This window comes from Schistocerca nitens, chromosome 2, assembly GCF_023898315.1.
Source record: "Schistocerca nitens isolate TAMUIC-IGC-003100 chromosome 2, iqSchNite1.1, whole genome shotgun sequence".
Classification (NCBI taxonomy): domain Eukaryota; kingdom Metazoa; phylum Arthropoda; class Insecta; order Orthoptera; family Acrididae; genus Schistocerca; species Schistocerca nitens.
In genome coordinates, this window is record NC_064615.1 from 523,637,695 (window position 1) to 523,660,957 (window position 23,263).

At 38.3% G+C, this 23,263-nt stretch overlaps 1 protein-coding gene and 1 long non-coding RNA gene across 2 annotated transcripts; one reads left to right on the forward strand and one right to left on the reverse strand.

The window, feature by feature from the left end:
• Positions 1-954: 954 nt before the first annotated feature.
• On the reverse strand, positions 955-9,934 carry LOC126236506 (zinc finger matrin-type protein 5). The gene is made up of 3 exons (XM_049945869.1): positions 9,681-9,934; positions 6,392-6,529; positions 955-1,299 (listed from the first exon to the last, which is right to left on the reverse strand). The coding sequence occupies exons 1-3, from the start codon at positions 9,805-9,807 to the stop codon at positions 1,040-1,042; spliced, it is 525 nt and encodes a 174-aa protein (XP_049801826.1). The 5' UTR covers positions 9,808-9,934; the 3' UTR covers positions 955-1,039.
• Positions 9,935-11,533: 1,599 nt separating this feature from the next.
• LOC126236508 (uncharacterized) lies at positions 11,534-22,862 on the forward strand. Its single transcript, XR_007544931.1, has 4 exons — positions 11,534-13,584; positions 13,745-13,926; positions 14,830-16,789; positions 22,717-22,862. It is a non-coding gene; the product is annotated as an uncharacterized LOC126236508 (long non-coding RNA).
• Positions 22,863-23,263: the final 401 nt, after the last annotated feature.

The following is a 23,263-nucleotide window of genomic DNA, read 5'->3' on the forward strand; positions in this document are numbered from 1 at the left end:
ATGTGCATTGACTGTCTATCATGCACATTGGCCTGAATGACTGCATACCAAACTTTGGCTGCAATAGCAGAATTACTGGTGTTTGTTTGCACCCAGTGTGCGATTTGTGGGGGGGGGGGGGGGGTATTTCCCCCCCTCTGCATCAGACCATCCCCTCCTCTGGTTTTAGTTTGCGCATCCCAACCTGGGATGTTTATTTCCCACACACTGGAGTAAAACTTTACATATAATTTAAATTTGTGGAGCCGAACACTGAAAGTTTTTAATAAGTCTTACTATTAATATGTTTCAGTTTTCTATCATCAGAATAAGTACAGCTTTTCACAAATGTGCCTCTACTTTTTGAATTCGCCTCGTATACCTGTATGTAGATGATTTTGTAAATAAGCTTTACCTATAATGTACTTTTAAAGATATAACAAGGGATGGCTTTTCTGATAGTGCATACGCGTGAATAGTGAGTTTCGGCATTAACATCTATTTATAAATAGCTGTTTAACCATGCGTAACGCCACGATCCAAGCTAGTAACATATATAATTCTACTAACCCCTAAGACATCCCCCCCACTGGTAAAAGCACAAATCGCACCCTGTTTGCACCACAGAACATTGGTAGTATTTGGGGGGTGGGGAGGGTGGGGGTGGGGGGCACGTTGGCTGACTTCCCTAGGCTGTGTGTGTGTGTGTGTGTGTGTGTGTGTGTGTGTGTGTGTGTAGGAGGGGGGGTGGGGGGTTAGGAGGCAGCATGCATTTTACGTAAAATTGGTGGCATCCAACCAGTCACAATTCTGGTTTTCTTAGTGAGCCATCACCCTAATTGCCTTGAACCAAGTGAGACCAAAACTTGCATACGAAACAATTTTAAGAAAGCCATATTATTCAGAACGAACTGCAAAGAAGAGTAGAGGGACTATATAAGATACTCGAGCTGAAAGAACAGTCCCAACATAATGGAATTTAGAACAACAAATTGTTGAATTAAACTTTACAAGTTATGAATAAACATGCAATACACATTCCAGCCGTAATATATACAAATCAGCCCCAAGTTTCAAATTCTGCATTTGTGAAATCTTCCACTCTTAGTGGCTGGAGAGATGGAGGAAGATCAGGAACCTCTTGTAGTTCAGGTGGAAGTTCCCAGAGAACCGTTGCTTTAGGTTTGTGCTCCTCAACAGCGCTCTTTGAGGTTTTCATTTTACTTCTCTTCTGTAGCCAAGATGTCAAAGTTGGACCATCATCATGATCAAGATCCAGTCTTGTGTACTTCTCTCTTTCCAATCGCTCTTCTTCTTCAACTGAAAGACAAAGCAACAATATTTTACAAAACTGATGTAACTTAATTAAAAAGTCTTCTGGTCCTTTACTGAAGTGTCATGACCAGTTTTGAACTCTTAAAATGTATCATTAGGTGATATGTTTGTTACGGGACTAACATATTTATTGTTTGAAATAACCAGTTTTAAAAATAAATGATCATAATCACATAAGACCACTAAGTGTAGTATACTTATGTTACATTTTGAATCACTGTAGTATGCATAAAAAGCAATTATAGCCAAGTTCCACCATAAATCGTCAAAGCAATAAAAGTAAGTAACATGGTGGAAAGCCCGAAAACCAACATATAGAATAAGGGCACATCTCAGTAGCTATGAAAAACAAAAGAAATCTGAAAAACCATAGGTGCTGTAAGAAAACCCAAATAAATGAAGTCACATAAACGTAGCCCAACTTGAGTAGGAAACAGAAAGACAGAAGCCCTAAACTGTTCAGAGAGGTAGTGCAGCATCAAACTCGGCTAAACTGGCAAGATGCTGTTATGAGACTGCAGGGGAAATGGCTTACGCGCAAAGTTAGATGAGGGCCGAATCGTGTGTACTGATGAGAAGGATGGAAACTGGCTGTACAATGTTACTAAACTAATCCTCCTCCAAACAAGGGGATGAATATACTGACATCTATTGTCAATGCGTAAAGAACATGCTTGCCAGGATTATTATTATTATTATTATTATTATTTTTTTTTTTTTCCAATGAGCAATAAATTCCCAATTCTTCCAAACTATTACATGTACTGCCCTTGCTTTCTTGGTGTAGTAGCTGAAGATCAGAGGGGATATTTTGTCAATTCTTCTGGAGATATTACCATAATATGGTATTCAATGATAAACCTTATTACGAGACTTACTGCACATGGGGGTCAAGGCTAACGGAACCACCAAGCAGTCCCCAGACCACAGAATGACTATAATTCCCATGCTTGATCTTTAAAACACTCCTATTAAAGTCAGGAACAAAATTAGCCCCATATCCACTGGAGTGGGCTACGAACTGAATTATCTGAACTCATGATCAAAGACTTCAGACAACTGGACATTATGCAGCCTGTGCAGCACTGATATGAATGCTGCCACTGTGTACTGTGTTGGATGGTTTGAAGAATGATGAATTACCAGGTCAGAAGTTTTACATTTTCTATACGTTTCGTAACTGTTGGCGTTCTCTATAAGCATAAAACGCATCTAACAACAGCAGGCTGCCATTAACGCTCAGACATTCCATAGTAAACTGGATGTTATCATTCATGCTATTTAGCTCAATGGGGACACTATAAAAGTCTTGGGATGAGCCACTATACTCCATTTTAAGAATGTGAAACTGGTCGTGATCTCCTTTTAAAGTTGTGTGTTCAATGACATAACTGCTATAAAAGATTGTGTGTGCAGTCGCTTATGTAATTCTCTGGTACATATTGCAGTTTTGCACACAACCTTTTTGAACCAGATGAGTGTAAGACAATAAATCCAAAAATTCTCAGATCAATCCCTAGTTTACCACAGCAGTTTCATGCACTTAACACAGTTTTTGCCAATGACACTGTTTTGTATGTATAAAAAAATGCAAAGTTGTACCATAGATTCTACATTGATTAATATGTCCACTACAACTGTCTAACGAAGTACTGTGCTGAGGAGTATTTTATCGACCTGCTCTTTGTTATCCAACAACCAGAAATTTAATGTTACATTTTGACTTCACAGGCTAATGTAATGTACACACTGCAAAGGATACACAGTGTACCAGCACAGTTTCGCATCTTTCAAATTTCATTTGCAGGCAGTGTCTAACAAAAAGTACTGCTTGTATGCTATCTTTTGTGCCAACTTTACTGAAAAGATTATCAAGATTATTTTATTTTTTTAGAAGACGAAAAGTCTCAAAATATTTGAGAGAGGCTATTTGGGATAAGCTGTTCCTGTGTACTGGGGTAAGCAGTTCCTGTCTATAGCTTCTGCCACTCTGACCTATCAAGTGCCATGTATGCAAGAAGAAAATTATGATCAGTATCATCTCAAACACCACAGTAAAAGAGTTCTACAATGATGATGATAATCATGGCACCACCATTGACAACACACAAATAATGTTGGTAGAATATCATTAGAAGCAGAGGCATTCATTTCTGTGAGCAGCTACTTCAGCAGTACATTTGGAGAATAATTCTGGAGCAGAGTGTTTTACAGGCATGCTACATGAAGTAACAATTTTGCTACTTATAAATTACATGTAAACAAGATAGAAAAGCAGGAAGTCAAAAGGAGAAGACTTTTACAGGCAAAAAGAAACTTCTTCAACTACAGATGTCACCCGTCATGCACAGAAATTAAATATGAACAGTGGCACAAATGCACAAAAGGAAACTGAAGACATCTGAAATGTGGTGCTATAGAAGATTGTCACAAACTAAATGTTGAGACAAAGAATACAATAAAGTAGCAGACTGAACATGTAAAGAGAGAAATACATAGAAGAGTCCTGACAGAAGGAAGAACTGCTTGCCAAGATATGTGTGGGATTAACCTGGTGGAGGAGTGGCCAATACAATGGAAATGTTGACGATGGTAATGAACAGAACTGACTGTGCTCCTGTCATTTAGATCCTTAGCGCCTATGGTGAAGTATGATGAGATAATTGTGGTTAACATGAATAAACATATTAAAAATATTACTAAAATAAAAATTAAATATTTGTATAACATTTCTTATGTGCATGCATGCATATTTTCACATGTCAGTTCTAAAAAAATTGGCTTAAACATAAACGCAGAGCTCAAAGAAAACAATGTGAACATATTACAGCAGATAAATGTGGCTTAGTAATTGCTGAAGAAAAAATGGACGAGCCAGCCATTCAGCAATAAACTTATTAGTTTCGGGAGGAGTATAAACAACACACAAAACTCTAAAACATATACCACATTCATCTTTTTGTCAGCTAACATAGGGGGAAGGTCTCCACTGAATTACTTCTGCCTTGTCTTCAGAATGAAACAACGACTTAAACTCAAAACATTGTTTTCTATCAGGAACAAAATTTTGTAATAAATTTGCAAAGGAAATTAAAGAGATTATTAAAAACAACAGTTCAGAAAGGCAGGTACAACATTCGTCATAAGGAACGCAAACTACAATATTACTTAGAGGCCTCAAGAGCAGTGGTTGATAATGAAGGAGGACAGCTGCAAAACCCCTTTTCATTTCAATACATGATTACGGTATACTGCTTTTACAAGAAAATCATGTGTTAAGTTCTAAAGAGCATGACGGTAACGTCTTTTCATTTTCCTGAAATCAATATCTCGCTATTCATGAGGGAATACTGGTTGAAGGTTACAGGTGGCCAGAGGGAAGTACAGGAGCATGGAGCACTACTGAGTGCTTACAGCCCTGAGGTTAGTGTTCCAATCACACTGGAGTAAATGCAATTGGCATAGCAGCATCTTCATGGTCCAGAAGTCATCAGCCAATGTCCTCAGTGTGTGCAGTGATGAAGAGCAAAACTGTGTTTCATGTTATAAGTGTGTAGCAAACTGTGTGTACATCAAAGAACATTCTACAACATAGAAAAACTGAATGTGACAATGCAGCTGTTAGTTAAGACACTGACATATTCATGAGGGTGAGTTTGCTCTATATGCTCCCCTGATTTAGGTTTTCCTAATTCACTCCAGGCAAATGCAAGGACGGATCCTTCATCAAGGCCACGACAACCTGTCCTCTCTTCATAAAGGGTGCTTATGAATTCAGTATTTATTTATATTCTGAGCTACTGATTTTATTGAGAGATGATCCTTGAATGAACAAAAAATTAAATAAAATAAAAACCTGAAAATTTGTTTTATTGAAATAGGAGAAGTAATGTAGGGGGACAATAAAAACCGAAAAATGTTGCCCTGATTCTTACATATTATTAGTCTATGACTTATGGATGAGTGACTGAACAAACAAATGAATGAATGAATGAATGAATGAATGCAGAGGCTGATCTAGAACAGACAAACAAATGACAGTACGGCGACAGTTGTAAGATTAGTGACAAGAAATCTATAATCAGTGGTGTCATGGATGGCCAAGGATTACTACTACAGGCAGTTAAGACAAATAAGCAGTTCATGCATAAAACCAAAGCAAATTGGTAGCTGCTTCCATTTCCAATACACTATCTTGTTTCAGTTTCCTTTTCATCACGTCTCAATATAAGAAATTTCTATTAGGTGCAGACTGTCACAGTAATTCTTTATAGCCTACAGGAAGTGTCATAATTAATGGCACAAACACATACAGTTGAAAGTATGCAATCCTAGAAGCAGAAAAGTAACAGTAAACATAGGATCGAAAATGCATACCTTATGAGCTAAGAGCAATTTTTCCTCTTTGGTACTGTGAATCAAATCTCTACTACAAGCTCTTTGCTTTCCATATTTTGGGAAGGGATAATATGAACCAAATCAAGAAAAAATGTCAAGTAAACATGTGCTCTAAAATGCATATCTTAAGAGCTATGAGCACTTTTTACATCTGCGGTACTTTGGACAACTCTTCTAAGGAACAAGTGCTCATAACTTTTAAGGTATACATTTTAGAACACATGTTTACTGGCATTTTATCTCGTTTTGGTCCATATCATCACTTCCCAAAATATGAAAAGCAAAGAGCTTGTAGTAGGAGAAATCTGCTTCACAGTATCGAAGGTGAAAAATTGTTTGTAGCTCTTCAAGGTATGCATTTTTGACATCATGTTACTAAGACTTTTGCTTCTAGTATCATGTACTTTCAACAGTATGCGTTTACACCATTAATTATGATACGCCCTGTATAATTTCTTCAAAAGCAGCAATGTGAAATTTGAAACAAAATTTTCTAACATTTTCCCCTATCACCATAAAAAAATATCTTAAAGAGAGATCACAATAGAAAGGAATGATGTCAGATCTTAAACATTTACTTAATACAGAGACTGGTTGCAACATCTACATCTCAAACAAAATCTGTAAACTTTCCTATTCAAGTAAAGCAGGAAGTTGCAAAAGAAATTCTTCCAATTACCTTTCATTCTTAAATTCATTAAATCTTCTGCAGTGTAGTGTGAAAATCTGCAGTTGGTGCCAAAAACACATTCACGAGTCTGCTGATACCTCTTGCATGGTACTTTTGCTGATTCTTCTGCCAATATGGTCTTTGCATCTAAAATTACAAAAACTTTTATCTCTATATTATAAAAACAGTATGAATTGTTTGATTTCACTATATGATGAAGATATAGGTATATCAATGCAATGTAATATAGATAAGACTATATTACATGGCATTTAAGACCATGTGACTGATTTCAACTATTCAAAGCAATAATGAACAAATTCATAACTAGTCAAATGCTGTCACAGACAACACATTCTTTTTCTTTTTCCTAAAAATGTAGCCTTAATTTACTGCATCTGCCATAACACAGTATTAATCATATGTGTACATTAAAGAAACATAATGAAACTATTGATGAAAAGCTAGTTTTCAGCCAGGCAGCAATGCTAAGATACTGTGATGTTTTGACTAATGCCACACTCTTCATAGTCTTTCAAAGTGTTGAGACACTGCAGATATACCCACATTAATACACAGGAGATGGCTGTTTCCACAATCTGGCTGCAGACAGCTGGGTATATGGCAGACAGGCTCTGTTCAAATATATTTTGAAACACTGATGATCTGCATTGTGTGCCGTCCAGTGCTGGCCACAACTTTACATATAGTCCCTAATGCAAGTTACCAACCTATAAACTTAGTTGATATCTTTCATCCCTACTGACAAGATTTTTTTTGATTGTTATTTCTATAGATTCCTTTTTTTTTTTTTTTTTTTTTTTTTTGTTTTCTCAACAGCTGCTGGCTAGGTGCAGCAACTTATCATTAAAATTGAGTATATGTTTTACATTTTGGCTGTGCTCTGTCAGTGCTGATTTCTCTCTGTATACATGACAATGTTACTGATATACAGCACTGTAGTTGCCTGATGTATGGGAAGACCCATTCAAATGGAATGCTACATATCCCTGCAAGTGAAGTTGCAGTAGGTCCTTCACAGAACCAAGGATATCCTTCATCTTTGATGATGCCTGAAAGACTATTTTGATGTAGGCTAACCTTTTCCCAGCAGCCTGAAAATCTTGGCTGAGAATGGCTCCATATAGGGAAGAAAACTGAATACCTTCTGTCCTTCCTGATTTACTGCATCTATTCTTTCCTTGAACACTCTTCTTATATTGCACACAATGTGCACATTTCGTCAGAACACTGTCTTAGTGTTACAGCTGACTCGTACCCAATAGCAAAACTGGTTAGGAATGCATGCCTCTCCAATGGATGGTAACAGCTCGTTGCATGCAAGTATAGATCTGTTTGGATGTTATTTATATAAACTGTATAACCTAGGATACCAACTACCTTCTTCCCGGTTAAGATATCCCAGGAAGGTAGATACACTCTACATAGAATTCTCTGAAAAGTTGGCACTCCAAACTGACCGCCAAAATGCAAGCAATGCTTTTGCTATGTTGATACATTTGCAGCATGTGAGAATGGCAGCCACTGTCCCAAGTTCCTGAGTCACTTAAAAAGCATTCAACAAAATAATACATTCACAACACAACTAGATCAGAATGAATATCTTCCTTTCTTGGCAATCATATGAAGAAAGCAAGCTGGTGGTACACATGCAGCTTATAGGAAGAAGGCCCACACAGACCTGTCCCCACACGCAACAAGCTGCTAACATCTAGTGCTGAAATATATAGTACTAACAACTCTGGTCCATAGGGTGTGTGTCAACTATAACATTGAAAATCTCCCTGCTGCACAACAACACCTGAAGAAGGTTTTCCATCAAAATTGATACAGTGAATGCTCAGATTGGAAGTGTGCTCAAAGAAAGAAAAAATCCACTGAACAAGAAAGAAGGCTTAGGAGAACAGAGACATGGTTTTCTTCCTTTCATGTGGCCACTCTCAACCAAGACTGCATGGCTGCTTGGAAAAATGTGACATCAAAACCGTTTTCCCTCCAGACCACCAATAAAGATATTCTTGGTTCTGTGAAGTAGCCACTGACACTTCACATACTTAAGGTATATCTTATCTCTAATGAATGTGGCAGGCAAAACAGCAGGCAAATTCAGCACTATCTCAAAACACTGCAAGGAACACAATACAACTGGTGTGTACATCTGGGACACACAAAGAAATCAGTAGTGGCAGAGTACAACCTAAACAAAAAACTCATGTTTGCTTTTGAGAACACCAAGATGCTGTGCCGAGCCAGTGGCTATTGGAAAAGCATAATAAAGGAATTTTATAAATAAGCATCCATGAACATTTTGTCAACAGGGATGAGGGTTATCAAATGAACTGATTGTATATTCTCACATTTGTGGCTACATATTTTTTAATCTTAGTCAGCATTCTCTACAATATTGGAGTGGATAACTTCATGCTCTTATGAACATATGTGAAAGTTTAACTGTAATAGCAAAACTATTTACACATCTTCAATAACTGTGCCGGAAGGAAGAGGTACACCAGAGATGAAGTCTTAATAAACATTAGGCTACAGTTCATGTAGTGCTTTTGTGGAAACTCCCAAATACTAGTTGGTCTGTCTGTATACCGGCTCCGTTAAAGTAGGTTTTACATAAATCAAATCGGTACTACAAAGCAGTAAGCCCTATAATTCTGGTAATCCCTCTTCAAACGTCTGTAATGGGGTGCTTGTCATATTCGTTTGTGTCATCTGCGTACTGGGTCTAGCAATTGTGGCGGCCCTATACAAAACAATCATTCGAAAACAACACGCACGCATGAAGTCATAACAAAACACCCTTACGTCACGGCTCAAAGCCAGTGGGCGGTATCGAATATCACAATTGACTCGGATTGCAGAGTATTGATGTAAATGTTACAATTCTGTGTGTGTATCAGGTACAGTTGATTCCTGGCTGACTTTTCGCATTGCTGAGGAATGTGCGTCGTTTTGATACTACCTGAGACATTAAAGCACATTCCGCTGTAGAGTGAAAGAATTCTACCACTAAGAATTATTTCAAACAATCTAACATCATCTGTAATTGTGTAAGAGTCACAAAATCTTAAATTTAGCATAAACGGTTGGGTGCATAACTACACGAAATATAAACGCAAATGGTTTATGCAATAATAGTAGTCATATATGATTTTATCAGGATGAGTGAAAAACGGTTTTCCTGGTAACTTTAGATTACATCAACACGCAGGAACAGTAAGGCTCAGGTATTGTAAGATAATAAAGTTATAAATCCACTATACCATACCGCGAAAAGCATCATAATGTTCTTTTCTCAATCTCACGTGCATTGATCCTGATATGTGTTTTTTTCTTGCTTCATAATCATCAACAAATGATCTGTCACAATAATCGCAGTAGTAGCGTTTACCCATCTAAAATAAACCAGTTTAACCGATATCACACTGCTTTTCAGTTAAAACGAATAACCACCTCAAGTCCTCAACTGTACACACAAAATGTTCGTTTGAGCAGTTACCAGAAAGCGCCAGCGGCCAGACAACAGGCTGTACTGCGCATGCGCAGCTACGATGACGTAGGCAACCCGTGCTTGGTGCTTGCTCTGCTCATACGCTTTTCGTCGTATTTCTGGTGGGGCATCACGTGACCATGTGTAGCCGTGCCGCTCGTGCGGCATGTTGTTGAGAGGACATACTGAGTTGTACTTAGAGCAATTGTTTTATCATATCCCACACAGATAAAGGATGCAAATAAGGAAGCAGTTCTTGGCTTTTGAGTCGTTTCAAAATTAGACTCCACTGCTCGAAGTACCATAAAATTTTGCTAGGGGGTGACTTTGACAGATTTTTTTTTTTTTTGTTTTTTAATTCTTACTCTGCAATATTGTTATGTAGCATTTCCAACACGTTTACATCTACACAGCACTGCAAAAAGCTACTAGGATGGAATACAAATTACTTGCAACAAAAAAAGAGACAGTTTCTTGTGTAGCTTACACCGGAATAAAGTACAATAAATTTCATGACTATTTCAAAATATGAAAAAATTAAAATGGTTGTCCGTGAGGCAAAGAAACTGTACAACTGACAGTTTATATTCTACTCTAGGAATAAATATGAAGCTATGTGGGGAGTTAAAACGATAAAACATTGTATGCTGCCAGTCTAAAATTTAGCATAGAATGGCATTCTATAAATTTAAGACGTAAACACAAATTAAGAAATAACTTCAGGCCCAGAGGAAGTACTAGACAAGTGCCTTGTGATCGAAAAACACTTTCGCAGAAGGCAGATCTATAAAATTCTGCTACAGCTGTCATTGTATTTGAAACAAAATATTCAGTTCAAAACTACTGACCAAATTTGCTTACTTTGCTTCAAGTCTATGTTTATGTATGTTCGTACGTATATAGCATTAAGAGATCTTACAGTGTCATACAAGGAACACGACATCAGAGACTACTCCAGCAGCATCGGAATTTCATAAACCATACTAAAATGCTTCATTCCGCTCTATTTGCACATTTGTATGTCCAGATGGACTCTGAAGTACCTGATATTCAGCTTTTCATGTGATTCTCGTGATACCAATTTTCTTTGAGGTCCAGTACTGTATTCTCATGTTTGGTTCTTTATTATGGTATAACGTCATTCGTCCCAGAAAATGAAAATTTGCACTTTAAATTGAACGAGGCTGAAAGTAGCCAATAGCGCGGAATGAAACACTTCGTTTCAAATAAACTAACTGCCTCAGCGGAAAAAAAATTAACTGAAGCAAATTTCTCTATAAAACAGCCAGAAATAGCTTCATTAAAGCATTAATGGTTGATTGCTAATAACGTGGAAATAATATAAAATCAGAAAATTGAAACTACTAACTTATTTTGGTCTTTTATGGTTATGAGAATGTATATTAATTCACTTGATGGCTCCCGGCCACAGAAATCTGTTTTGTTTTCATTTGACGTGGGAGGCTGGGAGCTGTAAACGAAGACATGGCCACGGGTCACGTGGGGAAGGACCCCCCACTATAAATCAGCTTGCTCTGCGCATGCGCGAATCTGACAGCTTGGAGCGCCAGAAAAATTTTTCTGGTTAGCTTCCGGTTACTTGCTGCTACTGCTCATACACCAAACAGCCACGCTCCAAGTAGCCAGAAGCGGGAGTAAAAGGCCGGTATTAATCTATCAAATTTCTTTGTCCAATATCTTTGTCAAAGATATTTGATAGTGTAATAGGGATCTTTGACAAATGTCGTCCAATATTTGATCAAATGTAGGCCGAGGCCGTATATTTGATCAAAGAAATCGCTTGTCTTCTGTTCACTGCAATGCGACGTGTTACCACGTGGAGCGCCAGCATCGCTGGAGCGTTCTGTCATCTTTTGTGTTTGTTAACATGGCTGCTAAATACAATTGGTGTGTGGCGTCTACCAAAAAATTAATTGAAATGTATGAAGCGGATGAGGCGCTTTACAATGTGAGACACCGTGATTATAAAAATAGATTAAGAAGATTGGAGAGTTATAAAAATATAGCAGAGATTATTAGCCGTGACATACTGTCTGGATTTACGGCCGAGGATATCTAGTAGAGTTGGGCAACACGATTCTTTTTCCCGATTCGATTCCTACGATTCAATCTCACATTGCGAATCGATTACTACGATTCGTTCACGATTCATTCTAGTCTTCGATGGCACGATTCTTACGGAATGCAAAAAGTTCTAAATCTTACTTACAGATGACAGGACATGTCTAAAATTGTCAATTGGGTTAGAATCGAACTGTGTGATGATGAGATATGCCACAAATAGTTTATTTATGAGTAAACATGCAAATGACGTTGCAAGTGTGATTCTCGATTTATACGTGTAATGCCTTAATTGTTGAAAGGTCACGTTTGATTTGATTGCATCTATTGTTTTATTTCAGTATGCCAGAAAAGAGGAGTCGATTTGTGCGGAAGGTGGTGCAAAATTACGTGGTATGTCAGTTTGGTTGTGTGGCTTGAACGTATTTAACTACAGACCTCTGTTTTATAGTAACAAAATCTAGCAGTGAGGCAGACGTGGTTTGCCTCATATCATCCTAAGTTTTCCTGTGCTAAATGTCTTTCCTAGTCCACATCACCCTTGTAATTCATAACGCAGCTGACAGCCCTCCCACACAGCAAATTTAGCTTAACTTTCATTTCTTCTAAATACAAAGCATAGGTATTTTGCATTTAATTTGTCTGAGAACTTGCCGCTGTCACTGCTATTTACGTAAGAAGACGACATACTTCTAAACAATAGGATTCAATCGTATACCACGACGTTACTTCACTAACATTTAATATGAATCTGAACACGGTAACATTCGAAAACTAGAATTTTAAAGACGGTATTACACGGCGATCCGTCAAGAAAGGTATTGGTTAGAGAGCTTACATTCGCTCTGTAATATTGGTCTAGTGCGACAGCCATTTAGTGGCGGCACTGGTGGAACTAACAGAATTAGCAAATTGGCAGTGAAGTAATGTCGCTGTATACGATTGTATCCTACACTTTAGAAGTATGCCCCTTTCTCACATAAATAGTAGTGGCAGAAGCAAGTTCTCAGACAAATTAAAAGCAAAATACCTATGCTTTGTATTTCGACGAAACAAAAAGTTAAGCTACATTTGCAGTGTGTGAGGGCTGACAGTTGCTTTATTGTGAAATATAAGGTGCTGTGGAATTGGAAAGAGCACAGAAAAACGTAGGATGATATGAATCCGCCCATGTGCACTATACAGAGATAGTAAACGGGAAATGCCTTTACGCTCGTTCCCGTCAGCAACCGCCAAGTGTCAACTTGGTTTTAACGAGTAATATTACGGCCCACGAACTTCGTTTGTTCGTTCCGAGCTTCCTTTGTTCACACGCATCCTCCACTTGACTGCCACCTGGCGGTCGTAATCATTCGGCATGATTCGGAAGTTACCTTCGAAGTATAGCGTACTAAGAATCGATGAATCGTTGGAACTTGGAATCGTCACGACTCGGAAACACGCAATCGTTCTTACGATTCTTTTGAACGACGATTCGTCTGTATCACGATTCGATTCTTACGACTCTTTATTTAGAGTCTCATTCACGAACCACCACAACTCTAATATCTAGAGGAAGATAAATAGCCTCCGCACTAGCTACTCGTACGAGAAAGCAAAAGTACGTATTGACATATTCATTTATATTTATTTATGCAAGTAAAGTTTTCGTGTCATACAAATGATTAGCATTAATTTGTTCACTGCAGCGACTTGAAGCATACAATAATGTTTACGTAACCTACAAGAAGTTTAAATTATTTTCATTACTAATATTGCAGATGCATAAAAGCAAAAGTGGAGCCGTGCGCAGGCGGCGTATACACCAAAAGTGTACTGGTTCCAAAAGCTGAAATTTCTCGACCAGTCAACAGAGGCCGACGAGAGTGTGTGCAATATGGAGAGCACGGAAAGTGAAACTGGAAGTGAACGTGCCACACCGACGTTTGAGGAAATGTTTGAGGTATGTACATTTGTTTACATTTTACGTTACTAAATGTGATTATCTTGTCAGGGCACTTTCCCAACGCCATTGTAAAATGTCTTAAAGTATTCCCTAACTGCTCTCCCGTGTACTGTACGTCCATAAGCAGCTTGGCAAGCTATTGGTTCCATTTGCTGTAGGTCCTCAGTGCTTTGTGTCTCAAGATAAGTGCAGTCTCCTACTACGGCAGACACTGTTTCCTGACGAGTGTACAAGTGTTTTCTTCTCTCAGTTAACAAGTTGTGCAATGTGCAGGCAGCCAGTGTTATTGTGGTAACTTTTTCAGGAGGCAGATTAATGGTAGTAAGAAAAATCCTGAAACGTCTTGCAAGAATGCCAAAGCTGCTCTCCACTAATCTTCTCCCTTGTGACAGTCGGTAATTGAAAACCTTTTCTTCTTTTGTGATTCCTTTTAAGGGGTATGGCTTCATAATGTTATAACTCAGAAGAAAAGCGTCATCTGGCAGTACTACCATTGGAGTTGTAATGTTTGTGTTCCCAAGCTTCCTGCCTTCAGGAATGTTGAGCATAGATCGGTCAATGAGACACTCGCGTAGTTTGCTTTTTGAAAACACTCCAGCATCACCAACACAACCATTAGTTCGTACATCTACATACAAAAATTTGTAGGAAGCATCTACCATGGCAAATAAAATGATACTGTTGAAGGATTTATAATTGAAAAAGTGAGATCCACTAGCTTGTGGACATTTAATACGAATGTGCTTTCCGTCCATTGCTCCTTTAGCGTTATAACAGTTCCACTTCTTCTCAAAATCCTCTGCAATTTGCTCCCACTCTCCTCTGCTTGTGGGTACCTGTAAATAAATAAGATTTATGTATGTGCAAGGAAGTATGTAACTAATGGCTTTTATTTTATAGCATGACATGCAAGAGCCTGTTGCATGTAGCGAGGCACAGCCCCAGCGTCAAGAGCGGCCTTCCACTAAAAGGAGGAAAGTCACGCCAGACGTGGCAACAAACGTCATGGTGGAGGCCAGCAGGTCACTTCAGGCTATGGCTGATGCTGCCAGAACCATGCCTGTCCATGAAGACCGCTACAGTCCCCTTGGCGCCCACATCGTAGCAGAACTGCGTGAAATGGAAAAGGTGGGCAGCAGGGAATACATCACTGCCACTATGCACAGTCTTGAGCGGACATTAATGGACAGGTGGGATTTGCTGCATGCGACAGCCCATGCACAACCGTCCACCTCTGGATATATCCAGGCTGCCTTGCAGCAGGCTGGAATAGAGGATGAGGATTCCATTCTATAAATATATATGTGTGTATAATTTTTGTATCTCTCCAATCTCCTTAATCTATTTTTATAATCAGGGTGCCTCACATTGTAAAGTGTCTCATCCGCTTCATACATCTCTATTAATTTTGTGGTATCACACATCAATTGAAATTTGCCATGTAAATAAAATTAAATAAATAAAATAATAACAATTTATCTTCATGAACATAAAGTGTATCGAACATTTATTTACCTTCAGACAATGGTCCTTTAGTGCTTTATAAATTGCTTCACACTTTTCAGGTATTATTTTACTTAATGTGCATTGTGGAATTCGAGTGCTGTACTGTAAGCTAGAGTAACTTTCTCCTGTAGCAAGGAATCGTAGTGTTACAGTGAGCCTGTCTTCTGCAGATATAGCAGTTCTTAGGTGAGTATTGTGTTTTGAGATATGAGGAATCACATACTGAAAAGAATGCTCATCCATTTGCAAGAAATTGATGTATGACTTGATGTCTTCCACTATTAGCTGACGTAACAAGTTTTGCTGAATGCTTTTTTCGTCTCGTCGTGAAACCCACGGCTTCACCCAGGTATGTTTCCTTTTTTTCCCCCGCTTCTGTATCGCATGTGCACACACAGCAATTGTGGCACAAGCAGCAGCTGCTGCGGTTAATAACAATTTGTTTTTGTCAGCCATCTTGAACTTTGACGAAAACTTTGATGACAGTGTAATACCCCGTCTAGCGCTACGTCAAAGATCTTGGTCAAATATATTGGACGGAATATTGGATCACATCTTTGATCAAATCTTTGACAAAGAAATTTGATAGTGTAATACCGGCCTAAGGCACTGCTCATATGCGAATTCAGCTCTGCGCATGAGCACGAGCCCGCTGGCAACTGCTCATACGAACCTTTAGTAAACTGATGACAACTGCCGGTGGAGAGATCCAGTCAACCAATGAGAACCAAGTTACCATCAGCCAATGAAAAGGTTCGACTGGAAGTTTCGTATTCATTGAAATGTGGAATTCTTTGAATCTGTGAATATGACACGGTGTATGACACCTAAGGCTGGATTTCTTTGTCAAAGTTGATAAGTCAAATATTTATGTCAAAGAAGTTTGATGGTGTAATAGGCACTTTGTCAAATCTCATCTGTCGTCAAATGAATTTGATCAAATCTAGGGCCCCGCTGTAGATTATAAAAGTCTCTTGTCTTCTGTTCACTGCAATGTGACATGTTACGACGTGGAGCACTAGCATTGCTGCAGCGTCCTGTCATCTGTATTCTGTTTTTTCTGTAGTGTGTCTGTCTATAAACATGGCTGGAAAATAAAATTGATGTGTACCATGGAGGTAGAATTATTTTTACCTCCATGGTGTGTATCGTCAACTACAAAATTAATATAGATGCATGAAGCTGACTAGGTGATTTACAACGTGAGGCACCCTGAATACAAAAATAGATTAAGAAGATGAGAAAGCTATCAAAATATTGCGGAGATAAATAGCCGTGAGATACGGAGTGGTTGCATGGCAGCATACATTAAGAAGAAGATTAATTTCATCCGCGCACCCACGAGAAAGCAAAAGTACGTACCGACATATTTATTTCTTTTTATTTATGCAATTAAAGTTTACATGACATACAAATGATTTGCATAAATTTGTTCGCTGCAGCTACTTGAAGCATACAAGTAGTAGTTTACATTATTTTCATTACTATTATTGCAGATGCTTAAAAGCTTTTTATTCCGCAAGTGTACTGGCTCCACATGCTAAAGTTCCTCGACCAGGCCACAGAGGCTGACAAAAGTGTTAGCAATGTCTAGAGTTCGGAAAGTGGCAGTGAACGTGGTACACCAACGTTCGAAGAAATGACACTTCCTGGCAGATTAAAACTGTGTGCCCGACCGAGACTCGAACTCGGGACCTTTGCCTTTCGCGGGCAAGTGCTCTACCAACAGAGCTACCGAAGCACGACTCACGCCCGGTACTCACAGCTTTACTTCTGCCAGTACCTCATCTCCTACCTTCCAAACTTTACAGAAGCTCTCCTGCGAACCTAGCAGAACTAGCACTCCTGAAAGAAAGGATATTGCGGAGACATGGCTTAGCCACAGCCTGGGGGATGTTTCCAGAATGAGATTTTCACTCTGCAGCATATCAGCGCACACTCCGCTGCAGAGTGAAAATCTCATTCTGTTCGAAGAAATGTTTGAGGTATGTACATTTTACATACCTAAATGTGATTATCTTGCCAGGGCGCTTTCCCAGCGCCATTGTAAAATGTTTTAAAGCATTCTCTAACTGCTCTCCCATATGCTGGACGTCCAGAAGCAGCTTGGCAAGCTATTGGTTCCATTCGCGGTAGGTCTTCAGTGCTTTTAGACTCAAGATAAGTGCAGTCTCCTATTACGGCGGACACTGTTTCCTGACGAGCGTAAACGTGTTTTATTCTCTCAGTTAAGGGGGATTCCATTGTCACGGGTGGGACAGTTGCACTACGTTTTTCAACCGTCAGATGCTGATACAACATAAAATATAAATAGAAATAAAGATTGACTGGTTGCCATACAAATAATTGTTTTACCTTCGCTTTAAATCTGAATGTCAGAAGTTTACAAATTGAGCTGTTATTCATCTTTAAAACTTTGTCACGGATGGGACAGCAAATAGATGTAGCCTTGAACAACCACCAGCATTTTAGAAGAACTCTGTGATTTATGCACTTATTTTCTTTTGAAAATACTGAATTCACATTAATAAAACAATTCTCTACATGGCATAATATCAATAAATATTAGATAAGTAATACTTACTTACAATAATTGCAATCAAAGACTGTCACGGGTGGGACTAATGTGAAGTACAATGTTGTTGGTGTTTTTTATTTTTTTTTAATGTCAGTTAGCTATGAATCAGTAGGTAACATATATTTAGAGGGCACTTTAAGTTTTAATAACTTTGTAGAACATTTTTGTTGCCTATAAACAATATAAATTTTGGTATAGTATTAGTTTACAGTTCTGAGTACTTAATTATTTCACTTGAAGAATGTACCACTCCGAAAAAATATACACTTGACCTCTCACCCACTTTCGAAAATGTCTAAATTGCCGGGAAACTCATAAGGTGTCCTTAACATGTTTGACATTTGGATTCAGGAGAATAGCAAGAACTTGTTTAAACTCTATGTAAGATACATCCTGCTCGTCAGCTTTGAATACCTTTGCTGAGTCCCCAACAGATTGGATACACATAATCTGTATTTCCCCACTCTCTTCTACACTTCTCTGTGGAATTGCAGCATATCTGTGTGTAGTGGATTTCTTTCTTGCAGTTTGTAACTGAACTAAAATAAATGTTCCTGGCATGATTTGTTCCACAGCTGGTTCTGAACCTGTAACTTCTTGGGAACTGGGTGTCAACAGGACATCAGGATATGATTCCTCATCACTCATCTCAGAATCTGTGTAGATTATTGGATATATGTTGGGTGAAGGTGGAAAAACCTCCACTTTCTCTTAATCTAATTTTAGGAAAGTTCTACCACATATTTAGTTACAGGTATTGTAACCGTTGAAGTAATGCTTGCTGCGAATATCTTTTATTTTTTTAACAGCTCTCCAGCGCCCATCCAGAAGGTCTCTGTTTTCATCAATATGATCTTTTGTCAGAAGAAGAAAGTTTATTCCAGAAACAGATGATTTGGCACAGTCTAAAAATTCCTGTGCATTGCCGATGATTACTTTTCTTTGCTTAACTTTATTATTTCAAACAGTCCTTTCTGTTACAGCTCCAATGCCATCCACTGCACCTTTCCCATGTGATGTTGCAAAGAAAAACCATTCTCCAGACACTCCAAAGTCTTGCATCATGTAGCAGAGGTTAGAAATGGTGAATTTGTTCTTAAATTGACCTGCACAACCATCAGAAAAAATTCGTATCGAGGTCAAATTGGGAAGCTCTTGTTTCGGCTTACTTATTATAATCTTCAAACATGCATAATCTGAGTACTTGTCATGGCACAGTTCATCGCTCACAATTGCAAATGACTGTAGCCCTGTTTTCATCCAAACACAAATAGTGATCACTGTAATCTGTGTATGACTCCAGTGGGCACTGTTTATCTCATCTTGTGCCAGTGCTACTTAGTTTTCTGCAAACTATATATTCACAATATACATAAATGATCTTGTGGATGACATCGGAAGTTCACTGAGGCTTTTTGTGGATGATGCTGTGGTATATCGAGAGGTTTTAACAATGGAAAATTGTACTGAAATGCAGGAGGATCTGCAGCGAATTGACGCATGGTGCAGGGAATGGCAATTGAATCTCAATGTACACAAGTGTAATGTGCTGCGAGTACATAGAAAGAAAGATACCTTATCATTTAGCTGCAAAATAGCAGGTCAGCAACTGGAAGCAGTTAATTCCATAAATTATCTGGGAGTACGCATTAGGAGTGATTTAAAATGGAATGATCATATAAAGTTGATTGTCGGTAAAGCAGACGCCAGACTGAGATTCATTGGAAGTAACCTAAGGAAATGCTATCCGAAAACAAAGGAAGTTGGTTACAGTACGCTTGTTCGCCCACTGCTTGAATACTGCTCAGTAGTGTGGGATCCGTACCAGATAGGGTTGATAGAAGAGAGAGATAAGATCCAACAGAGTGCAGCGCACTTCGTTACAGGATCATTTAGTAATCGCGAAATCGTTACGGAGTTGATAGATAAACTCCAGTGGAAGACTCTTCAGGAGAGACGCTCAGTAGCTCGGTACGGGCTTTTGTTGGCTCTGGCTCTGAGCACTATGCGACGTAACTTCTGAGGTCATCAGTCGCCACGGGCTTTTGTTGAAGTTTCAAGAACATAACTTCACCGAGGAGTCAAGCAGTATATTGCTCCCTCCTACGTATATCTCGCGAAGAGACCATGAGGATAAAATCGGAGAGATTAGAGCCCACACAGAGGCATACCGACAATCCTTCTTTCCACGAACAATACGAGACTGGAATAGAAGGGAGTATCGATAGAGGTAATCAAGGTACCCTCCGCCACACACCGTCAGGTGGCTTGTGGAGTATGGATGTAGATGTAGAAAATCTATTTGCAATAGCACTTCATCATCACTAACTGATGCTTTAACAGTCTTGAAAGCTCCAGATTGCATCCTTTTGACAAAGAAGTGCTCCTTGAATGTTTTTAGTTGAGACTGAAGTTCAGAGAGAGCTTCACAAAGTGTTCCACTGGTAGTAGTCTGTTTAGGGTGACACTCATGTTCGGTCCATTTTCTTCAAGATATTATGTCACAGAAATCAAACTTTCCATCTATTAATGTGTGCAAATTCATGATGCATTTCTTGCATTGACTTGTCATGCACATTCTACATCACAGCAAACAAGATTCATAAGGTGAGTGTGAGTAGCAGGGAAACTAGCTATTTTTGTGAATGGCTTCAATGATGAAGTTGAAATTAGCATGATATCTGCACACGCATACATTGTGAGGTACTTGATACGTTAGACCAACATTTTTAGACCGCAATTCGTAGAATTTTGAAATCTTGATATCAATATCTGGATTGTCTTGCTTAAAAAGAAAAAAAAAATGCTTCCTTAACTGTCATATTCATGTGACGTTTCTGCAAGCTCTTTTCCCAGTTTCATGGTCTACAATAGAGTTTACATCCTTTATACCAGGTGTCTGCCTGCTGATTTCATCATCTGTGAAAAAAATTTGTATTTTGAGCTGTAAGTTTAAAAGACGTTTTCTTCACTACTGGGAAAATCGGCCTTACTACCTTTTTAGATAAGCTTTCACTTACAAGCTTTTTCATTACTGCTGGTTTTTTTTTAAATTGAGGGGCTTGAGGGAAGCACCTTCTTTATCTGAGAAACAGCTTTGCCAAAGGACTGAGGACATTTATATGATCCTAACTGGGGAATACAGGTCTCAGACTGATCTTCAATTAATACGGATTTTAGTTTAAGTCTGTACTTCCTTTTTCTTTCAGCTTCCTTCTTTTGATATTCCAATAAACATTTTTCACTGGAGGATACCTTCATCTTCATATTTTCCCTTCTTCTTTTATCCCGCTCTCTTTCTTTTTCTTTATGGACGTTGTACTTGCTGGTATCTTTCTTCAGTTTTTCTCGAAGTTTTCTCATACGCTCTGCTGAAGTTGTTTTCCCCATTTTCTGAATAAATAGTAAGTTTTTATTTAGTGTAAACCATCAAAGCACTAGTTACATCAACCAGTTTAACTTAACAATAACAAGAAGTGTTAAATGGTTTAGATTTGAGTAACATCCAAAAAAACTGTCACGGGTGGGACACAATTTCTTTTAAGATTAATAAGTGATCATTTACAACTTAGAAGGTCTCTTATGGTTCATTGGATGTTTTTATTTGTTTTTCTTACTCATAACCTAAAATATATAGAATTACTATTATTGCTGAGTTAGAAGGTAAACTTTTTCATGTTTTTTGTCACGGGTGGGACACTAAATACATAGTAACTTTTGTGAATTAGCTGCACACTTAATAACTTACATTTCTTTAAAAACTGAAGTTTGTCAGAAAGATGAGATTCTGCTCTTGAAATTTAACAATTAAAACATTAACAATCGCTGCAACACAAATTGAAACAGCTGCCAACACAAAAAGGAAACCTTTTGTTTTCCATCCTCATCTGTAGAATCGCCAACTTTGTTTAACTATATTTCCTCAGCTAATTATGTAATTTTTATAATTTTTTTCAGGACAGTAAAATTCAACTTTTGTAGATTCAAAAAACTATAACATTGTTAAATTTGGAATTGTTTCAAAAAATATGCCTCGGGCTCAGTTTGGCATGGAATGACCCTTAACAAGTTGTGCAGGGTGCAGGCAGCCAGTGTACCGGTAGTTGTGGTAATTTTTTCTGGGGGCAGATTAATGGCAGTAAAAAAAAAAATCCTGAAATGACTGTCAACAATGCCAAAGCTGCTTTAGACTAATCTTCTTCCTCTTGACAGTCTGTAATTGAATTCTTCCTTTTTTAAGGGGTAGGCCTATGGCTTCATAATGTTGTAACTCAGAGAGGAAAAGCATCATCTGCCAGTACAACCATTGGAATTGTAAAGTTTGTGTTCCCAAGCTTCCTGCCTTCAGGAATGTTTGGAATAGATCGGTTAATGAGACACTCCCATAGTTTGCATTTTGAAAACACCCCAGCACCACCAACATGCCCATTAGTTCGTACATCAACATACAAAAATTTGTACGTATCATCTATCGTGGCAAGTAAAATTATACTATTAAAGGATTTATTATGAAAAAGTGAGATTCACTAGCTTGTACGCATTTAATATGAATATGCTTCCCGTCCATTGCTCCTATAGTGTTATAACAGTTCCATTTATCCTCAAAATCCTTTGCAGTTTGCCCCCACTCTTCTCTGCTTGTGGGTGGATTTATGTATGTGCAAGGAAGTATGTAACTAATGGCTTTCGTTTCTATTTTATAGTATGAAATGCAGGCTCAAGAAGAGCCTGTTGTCACATGCAGTGAGGCACACCCACAGCCCCAGCATTAAGAGCTCTCCCACAAAGAGAAGGCACAACCGATTAATTTTGTAGTTTTTGGACTCTAAATGTAATTGATTTGTTTATAAAATAAAAAGAGTTCTTAATACACATAAGGTGTATTGAAATTTATTTACCTTCCTACATTGGTCCTTTAGTGCTTTATAAATTGCTGCACACAGTTCAGGTATTATTTTCTTTAATGTGCACTGTGCTATTCAAGTGCTCTACTGTAAGCTAGAGTAACTCTCTCCTGTAGCAAGGAATTGGAGTGTTACAATGGGCCTGTATTCAGCAGATATAGAAGTTCTTGAGTATGGTGCTTTGTGATTTGAGGATACACTTCACTGAGCACATACTGAAATGTATGCTCATCTATTCTTAAGTAATTTATGTACGACTTGACTTCCTCCACTACAAGCTCACGTAACAAATTTTGTTGAATGCTTTTAATGTCTCGTCGTAAAACCCATGGCTTCACCCAGGTAT

What these genes read in the sequence shown, in the direction of transcription:
- LOC126236506 (XM_049945869.1), bottom strand. Translation starts at nt 9,807, where the DNA reads ATGGGTAAACGCTACTACTGCGATTATTGTGACAGATCATTTGTTGAT. An exon ending in ACATTATGATGCTTTTCGCG is followed by an intron (nt 6,530 to 9,680) that starts GTATGGTATAGT and finishes TTGTAATTTTAG; the next exon opens with ATGCAAAGACCATATTGGCA. An exon ending in AATGAATTTAAGAATGAAAG is followed by an intron (nt 1,300 to 6,391) that starts GTAATTGGAAGA and finishes TTTGTCTTTCAG; the next exon opens with TTGAAGAAGAAGAGCGATTG.